The sequence below is a fragment of the Mus caroli genome, chromosome 8 (assembly GCF_900094665.2).
Source record: "Mus caroli chromosome 8, CAROLI_EIJ_v1.1, whole genome shotgun sequence".
In the NCBI taxonomy this organism is placed as follows: Eukaryota; Metazoa; Chordata; class Mammalia; order Rodentia; family Muridae; genus Mus; species Mus caroli.
In genome coordinates this window covers 70186944-70195905 of record NC_034577.1, presented here as the reverse complement: position 1 = coordinate 70195905, position 8962 = coordinate 70186944, and the positions used below count along the sequence as shown (strand labels likewise).

General features: G+C 44.0%; 1 protein-coding gene across 3 annotated transcripts in view; it reads right to left on the bottom strand.

The window, feature by feature from the left end:
• Positions 1 to 8962, bottom strand: part of Slc10a7 (solute carrier family 10 member 7) — a 229367-nt gene that overhangs the window by 100353 nt on the left and 120052 nt on the right. Inside the window, exon 6 of one of the 3 annotated variants that reach the window (XM_029480652.1) lies at positions 4736 to 4775. The exons of the other annotated variants lie outside the window; for them this stretch is intronic. Within the exon in view, the coding sequence (XP_029336512.1) occupies positions 4770 to 4775 (6 nt within the window). The 3' untranslated portion in view covers positions 4736 to 4769. Of the gene's footprint in view, positions 1 to 4735; positions 4776 to 8962 lie in introns of those variants that run through there. 3 annotated transcript variants of the gene reach the window in all.

The window sequence follows — 8962 nt, the reverse complement described above, 5'->3', positions numbered from 1 at the left end:
TTCCTTGCTCGAGGCAGGGTATTGTGGTGAACCTAGTGCCCACTGATTCTGCTAATCAGCCCCTCCTTGGAATCTCCCGTATCTGCCTCTCAGATAAGGTGGCTACTGGTGGGCTTTCCTGTCTGCTGAGCCTTTATGACGCAGATCTGGAGTCCAACCCACAGTTGTATCGCAGGCAAGTCTTTAGCTACTGAGGCATCTCCCCAAGCTTCACTCATGTCTTTCCTGGCAATTCTGACAGGTCAACTCTCTGGTCAGAATGCTGTCTCCATGAACGTCCACCTGAGGTTCATATACTGGGAGGGCTCTGCCGCAGACGAGGGAGGCTTATTTCTAAGGCTTGAGGAGTGACAGAGCCTAAAGTGAGGAATGTGAGCAGCATTATCTTTGATGTTACAGGGAGTGGCTTATTCCGAAGCATAGCTTAAGAGTCCTAATATGAACGGACCTCACAGCGATCAATCAAATTCAGTTTTCACTTTCAACTCTTTATGAAACAGCCAATGATATTGCTAGGCATACCGTGTAACTGTTGGGATTGCTGGTGTGGTCAGGCAGTGCCACCGATGGGTCCCACAAGCTACATCAGGAGCTTGGAGTCTGAAACAGAAACTAGACTGCAGTTCTAAAAACCAGGCTAACCCACCCAATTCAACTGAGGTAAAGGCCCTAAAAGTAATTTGCAAAACAATTTTCTTCATATGTTTAATAAATATGTGTCAGGATAAACAAAAATCACAGAAGCCGAAAGAAAAAAAAATCAATTAAAATAAAGTCACAGGGCATGGCGGAGAATTATTTCTGGCAGTTATTTGATATAATATGGTTAGCATTTCTCCTCAGTCAAATTAACACAATTTGCCACTGTAGACTTACAGTCACAACCGGCATGCTCCCACGAGGCTTGCTCTAAGGATCACAGTACTGGAGCCCTTTAAAGCTTAGAACAACTTGGCCATTCTCTTCTGTATCCAGTAAAGAGGAAATCACACTTCAGAAAAGACAACACACTGCCTCTGCCATGCCTCACGGCTGGCCACTACTCCCTCCTCAATTTCTCTTTCAATGTGCTATCTTTCTTACTGATCTACCCCATCCTATCGCCACATTGATGACTGAAAGGAAAGAGCAGACTGGTGTCAGCTTCTGTTTCTAACGGAGACAGCGGCCTGAGCTGCTCTCTCAGGCACTGGAGGTCAGGTCAGAACTGTCAGTGTTTTCCCTTCAAGGCCGGGCAGGCACAGCAAAAGGACCCAGAAGTGCCCGGTATACAGAGGCAGCCTTAGAATCCGGATGGTTCACTCCTCCTTCCTTCACCGAACCAGGGCGCATCTGGAAGAAAACTTGCTCTTATGAAAACAAACGTTTATTTTGCCCCACTCCTCTTCAAGCTTCACGCTCTTTCCTGTTTCCTGCTGTGGTTTGCATAGGAAGTGTCCCCCACAGGCTCCCAAGGGTTTGAAACTTGGCTCCCAGCTGGTGTTTTTGGAAGTTGGGGACTCAAGCATCAAGAGTGGGTGGGTCTTCAGGGTTCCAGACCACCCCTATGTTTGGAATCACTTTCTGCTTCTTGCTCTGACAAGGTGTAAAGAAGCCATGTGGCAAGCTCCTGCCACCACAGTCTGGAATGCCCTAACCCTAACCACTCCTTTCCCACAATTACCCTCTAGTCTTCTCTTCTTTCAGGGAGAGAGAGTGTGTGTGTGACAGCTACAAAAAAAATAAATCACTAATGCTCATCTTTCCAAGTGCTTACTTAAAAAGAAAGAAGGGGATGGGATAAAGTCAGTAAGTCATATCACGGCCAGGGAAAGGTGATCTAGCAATCAACCTCAGAGGTTAATTTGGCCATTTTCCTGGTAACTTGAGAAGTAATCTATGTTCTTTGCAAGAATAGAAAGTCAAGGGCTGGTGAGATGGCTCAGTGGGTAAGAGCACCCGACTGCTCTTCCGAAGACCGAAGGTCCAGAGTTCAAATCCCAGCAACCACATGGTGGCTCACAACCATCCGTAACGAGAACTGGCGCCCTCTTCTGGAGTATCTGAGGACAGCTACAGTGTACTTACATATAATAATAAATAAATAAACCTTAAAAAAAAAAAAAGAATAGAAAGTCAAAATAACCACATTTGTGAATGGCATGCACAACAGTGCCTTAATAAAAATCCCTCAGATTTAGGTTTTGAAAGAACCTCAGACTCCCCTAACCAAATGCTTTCCTGAGTGCATTCATATATATCTCCCTCTAGAACTGAGGTTCCCAGGATGGACACAGCTCATGTCCTGAATGGACTTCTCAGATTCCTCACTCATTATCTTACAATGCAGCAGGAATGTGACCTAATGCAAATAAGGAGTCCCAGGACAGAATAAAGGCATCCAAATCCACTTCTTGCAGCCACAGCGGAACTCAGAGAGGCGCATCCTTAGCTGCCTTCTCTGTTGCTGTGCCAAGACACCCAAGGAAAGAGGGTTTGCAGTTTGAGTTGTTCTTGCATTTATTTTTCTCTGTGTGAGTGTTTGCCTGTGGAGGTGGGAGGACACATGAGACTTTCTGGAACTGGAGTTATAGATGTTATGAGTGGTCATGCGTGTGCTGGGAACTGACCCCAGGCCTTCTACAGGTGTCCCCAAGCCTTCTCTCTAAGCCACTGAGACATTTCTCTTAGCCACTGAGCTACCTCTCTGGGCCCTGCTACCACATTCCTGAATTTCATTTTACTTACTTGTATCACAGAAGTGTTGTTTTTGATCTTACTGGGTATCTCTGGCAAATGCTTAGGAAGTCAAAGCCAGGAACCACTTGGTTGGTCCAAATGGAGTGTGGATAACAGAAGGGGCCACAGGAACAGAACAGACATTAGCTTCCAGGGCTGTGTAGAATTTTAGTAGAAGAGGATGGAACCAAGGGATTCATACTAAAGGGAGCTTCATGAGGAAATAAGTGGACTTTTGAGCTGTGTGTGGTATACAGAAAAGCAGCTAAGCCTGCACTCACAGGTTCTCATTGTGGTGTTATAAGGAGGAAGGCTGCTGAGCTAATATGAAACTGACCCGCATTAATGGTTTGCCGAAGAAAGGATAGGTCCTGGGTTCCCAAAGACAAAAACTGTTGCTCATCAATCCAGGTCGCATATACATTACAGTTCATAGCAGAAGCACAAATTACTTATGAACTAGCAATAAATTAATTTTATGGTTGGACATCACCACAACATGAGGAACTGTATGAAAGGGTTGCGGTATTAGGAACGGTGAGAACCACTACTGAGGAAAGAGAATGCATTTTATGGGAAGAGAACAGAAGAGAACAGAGGGGAGTCAGTACTTGGGAGGAAGACAGGATCCAGGCTAAGACCAAAAGATCAATACTCGGGAATATGTAACCTTTGTTTTTAGCACATAAGGTATAAGGATGTTTTTGTATGCCAAGAGAAATGAAACTAGTAATCAAGAATTTATCAAGGATACTTCCCACTTGACCAGAGAGGTTAGCACAGTCTCTTTGTGTTTGTCTCTTTGCCTCTGCTTCATTAGCCCTTCTTTTCTCTCTTTGTTTACAAAAACAAGAAGCCGGGCGTGGTGGCGCACGCCTTTAATCCCAGCACTTGGGAGGCAGAGGCAGGCGGATTTCTGAGTTCGAGGCCACCCTGGTCTACAAAGTGAGTTCCAGGACAGCCAGGGCTATACAGAGAAACCCTGTCTTGAAAAACCAAAAAAAAAGAAAATATACTGGCCTTTAACAAAAAACGTAATTCACAATATAGCTTTCCCTGCCCCTGAATCCAAGGACACTGTGATGCACATAGATAAGCACCCCATCTCTTCACTCAAGCAGAGCTTGGGTAAGCAGGCGCCTAAGCGCAGCCTAGACTGGAGAGCCTCATGGGTGTCCAGAGAAGACACTGACACACTTGGGAGTGCTACATCTACGCTGAAGAGAGTGGACAAAGCAAGGCTGTTCTAGCTGGTTTCATTTTGCATGGGTTGTATGACAGATTTGATTTCCAGCCTACAGATTTCTTAGAGATGTGAATAAAATGAGGTTTAGTCAACTACAGAGAATACAGAATAAGGTTGAGAAAATACCATCAAAAAGGCCTAAGTCACCACACCAAGCAGCTGTGGCTGATTGGCATCTTGATCCATGAAGGGAGCGCAGAGTTCACCGTATCCAACTGACTGCGTCTGTCTGGCCTTGGCAACTGAAAGCCCAGTGGGAAGGCTGATGATAGAAGATCAGATAATCTGCAAAGCAGATAATCTGCGACTCACAATGGAGCATTAGAACAGTCTAGTTGACCACCTGAGCCCCCATAAAATGCCCTTTCCAGCCTACACCAGAGCTTCTGAGGCTATTGACCCAAGCCCAGAGGCAGAGCGGAGGCTCACAATTAAAAGGCTTTGACCCAATTTCTGACCTCAATGTCCGCTTCCTGTGGAGACTGTCTGAACTGACCTAGCAGAATTTCGGAGTTTAGGAATAGAGCCCAAATTACTTCCATTTTATGGTCACACTTACCAAACCATCAAGGCTCTATGTGTTTGGATATATGCTGTCCAACAGCCCAAAACCGTCTATAACCATCGGTGTTTGTAGGCAGTTATGTTGTTCCCAGAAATTCCTTATCTCTTCCTCTTATCAAAAGCGAATCTTTAATGAGACAGTAGCACCTCCTGAGATTGTTTATTGAAGCAGGTCGATCGGGAGCCTTGGAGAGATCACTGTCACAAACATATCCTTGGGAGACTGGATCGCCAATAGGACTTAGTTCTGTAACCATTGCAGACGGTACAATTAAATGTGTTCACTACTAAGATAACTAGTTTAAAATGAATTTAGCAATATAAGTATAGACATAGACATAGATACATGTAATAACAATGAAAAATGAAGTCATGAATTTGAAAGAGAATTATAAGGGATATATATGAGGGTGGGGAGAGGAAAGGGAAGAGGGAATATTGTAATTACATTATAATCTCAACAATCAAAAAAGAAATAAATATTCTCTCATTTCATTGCCTATAAGGTTGAATAACTGAGAAGTTCATAGAAACGAGGAGTTTGCTTCCTGAAGACAAAGGTTCCAAGCTGGAGAAACAGTTACCTGAAAGAAACATGTTGTAACCGAAAGTCAGAGCTAGTTGTGGAGTCTTTTGCTCTACCCTACAGCATCCACTTCTGTATCTATTACCCTTTCCAAAGGCCATGTGAATAGGAGTCTACTCTTCTCCTGGCTGCTTCTCAGTGCTGTGCCAACTGAGTTTCAGGTCAAATAGATGATTCCTAGCTGAGGGATATGAAGTTCCTTATAGCTTCAAAGTGGCCTGGCTCTCGACAGATTATACAGTTCAAAGTTCACTCAGTTATTCATGCTACACAAATAGCTGCTTGCCAAATAGCTGTCAGTGTCTAAATCCCAGGAGGACGGAAAATACCATGAGAGTCCAAGCAAGACAGCTAACTTCCTATTTCTTAAAAGACACCTGAGCAAAATTTGATATCCATTGGGAAGGAAGCGAGCTAACTAGCTACGGACAGAAGTGCAGCGAAAGGTACAACTGAGTGAATAAAATTCACTTGGACCCAGCGATTCTTAGCTCTCATTCCTCTAAGCCAACCTACAGCTCTCTCAGGGAGGAAACCAAAATGGACAACTATGAGAAAAACCTAAGGGGAAAATGCCTTTTTCTTTGAGTATATGTGAGTCTTCCACAAAGGCATGCAGGCATGCACGCTGCCAGAGTTAGCTATGCATTTGGTAGTAATTGAGGGACACTGTGCCAGTAGACTTGTGACATACACTTACAAGACGACGATTGCAGAAATTCTGGTTAAACCGAGAACTTTGTCTCATAAAAGCTATCAATGTATAAAACATTATCTTTAGGTAATGTATTTTGCTTTTTTTTCAAACTGCCAACATTTATTTTTTAGTTTAGAAAATCATCCCACTCAGCACTGTACTTAGCTTCAGCCGCACAGCTCCAAGCACCTGCTTCACACAGGGCACTAACGTGGCCGGTGCAGAAGAAGGCTGCAGAGAGCGTTGACATCACAGTGCAGAATGTAGGTGACATGCTTTGCAGCAAATCCATCTGATTCCTATATGCAATTGTATCAGTACACACAAATATATAAACCAGTACCTCTATATGTTTCCATTATCCCCCCCCCCCCTTTGGTTGTCCGAGACAGGGTTTCTCTGTGTAGCCCTGGCTGTCCTCGAACTCAGAAATCTGCCTGCCTTGCCTCCCAAGTGCTGGGATTAAAGGTGTGCGCCACCACTGCCCAGCTACCATTATGATTATTATATTGTGCAGTTTTCGTATACTTTCCCTTTTAAACTTTATTAACACTTTAATGAAAGAATAAAATATTTACTTACAGAAGCATAAAAGTAGAAATTGTTATTCCAATTTCTATAATTTCAGAGAGTAGATAAGGCACACAGGCATAGCAGACTTACTAAATTTAAACAGTTTCAAAATCTCCTGAGTAAGGTAATCCTGCCCACCAGTTCAGCAAACTCTCCAATCTGTCTGTCAGCTGCTTATCTGTAAAGAGAATTCTACCCCACAGACAGAACCCGGTTCTTCTGTAGGAACTAAACTTCATACATCCTGGTGGTCCAAAAGTAGCTCTGGGACTTAGCAAGGGGCCTGTGCGGATTTTACTCCTTCATTAGCTTCTGAGTAAATCTGCCTCTGGCTGTCACCCTGTAAAACTTTCATTCCTGGAATGATGTCAACAGAGCAACAAACATCTCAAAAGTTAGGGCGGAAACACACTGCCTTAAGTTAATTATGAGAGCTATATGGTCATCTGTGTAATTGAACCACAAGGCACCCCCCCAGAAACCTACTCTAACCCGACCAGACCGTTTGCAGTGTCAGGAGGAGGCTCAAGGTTAATCGCTCATTTCCGCCCTCAATCCGTCTCAATTACTGTTAAAGGATGCTGCAATTAGTCACCCCCTCCCTCTCCCGGGAAAGGCAGAGATTACAGATAACTCATCCCAAATAGACTGCTCACTTTGAACCTCACTGGAGACCAGCAAGATTTGCTATCACACACTCTGCAATCCGTCAGTGCCACTCTTTGGTCAGACAAAGAGGAGCCATCCATCTTTAGGGAAGCAAGGTCTTCTTTTCCCTTCCCCTAAAGGAGCAAATTCTTCTACCATGCACTTGCCCAAGACAGCCTTAGGCAGTTGTTCTTAAAAGCCACCCTTGGATGGCCCACTCTGGAGGCCAGCCCCTAAGCTGCGCCTGTGTTCTCAGTCACCTAAGGACTTTCCATGCTCTTTACTCCCCCACCGGTTAACAGAGCGCTGAGCTTCAGTGCTAACCTGCAAAAGCAAGCACTTCAGTATCTCTTTAAGAAGCACGTGGGGGTCAACGGTTTACAGACCTTGCCCTCAAATAATGATTTCTAAATTCAGAAGAAAAAATAAAATGTTTCCCACATTTAGGGAAGGCATAAGCTCTTTCTGAATATGTGGGATACTAATGAATTCTAATCCAGCAAGGGCTTGGTTGTTTTACCTCTACAAAAGCAGAATTGTGGGTGGGTGGGAGAATACCCTCATAGAAGCAGGGGATGGGGGATGGGATATGGGGCCTGAGGCGGGGGAAGGGGGAGACTGGGAAATGGGATAACATTTGAAATATAAATAAAGAAAATATCCAATAAAAATAAGAATAGAGTCATATAAAAAAGTTAGATAAAAACACAAATGAGACGAATTATACGAACAGTAGGGAGAGAAATGGAAGAAAACAATTGTAAAGACCTTTATTGTTTGAGACACAATAAAAATGTTAATCTAAAAAAAAAAAAAAAACCAACAAACCAAATCTTAAAAACAAAACAAAACCAAAAGCAGAAGTGTATGTTCCATTACCTGTTAGGGAGTGTGTGCACTTCCAGCAGCATGCTGCCCTTAGGCACATGTAAATTACCTTCCCAGGTAAGCTTTTAGAAGCTGATGACTCTCCTGAGGAGAGGCACAGTTTGCTGCAGGTCTGGGTGTGGTGATCAATTTCTAACATCCCTATCAGTGCCATTCCTGAATCTGCAGGACATTAACACCATGGGGCAGTTACTGGTTCAGGGACAGCTTCACTTAATAGCTTACAGATTTCCAGGAACTGCACAGGGGAGATGGTAGGGGACCTGGGGCCATTTCCCTGTCTGTACCCTCAGTGACTATAGGGAGCTGGCATGCATTTTAACATTCAGTGAATTTACAGACGTCACAGGATGCACATCATCAAATAGTGATCATGTGTCTTAAAAACTGGGTGTGGTGGCTCACGCCTTTAATCCCAGCACTCAGGAGACTGAGGCAGGCAGATTTCTGAGTTCGAGGCCAGCCTGGTCTACAAAGAGAATTCCAGGACAGTCAAGGCTATTCAGAGAAACCTTGTCTTGAAAAAGAGAAAAAACAAACAAACAAAAACAACAACAACAAAAAAAACCCTGACTTCTTAAGGCATAGTGAATGACCAGAAGAATTGTAGATGTTAACATGGTATACTGAAAGAAGATAAAATATTGTAACTTGTGAGTCGTTTAAGAGCCCACTGCCCCGGCCTGGGACTGAGAACAAAGCAGAACAGCCCCCAGGCATGCCAGGGCAGGGCTGTTGTTAAGGCATTCCTAAGAACATCTTGACTATAAAGATGAAAAGAATTCAAAGACGCAGGCAAGGCTATCTTGTCTGAGTCCACACCATCTGGCCGGAACCTCCCCTCTGTCTATTGCCCCTTGGCAAAGTCATACATCAACTTGGTAAAGTCATACATCAACTGGTTGCTATGTGAACAAAGATAAGCCCCCAGCCCCCAGAAACAAAGTCCTGCTTTCTGTTAATGTTTGAATAAGCCAATAGTGTGTCACTATGCTGAATTCCACACCCCTAAGCCCCTTACCCCATAAAACCCCTAGCTTTC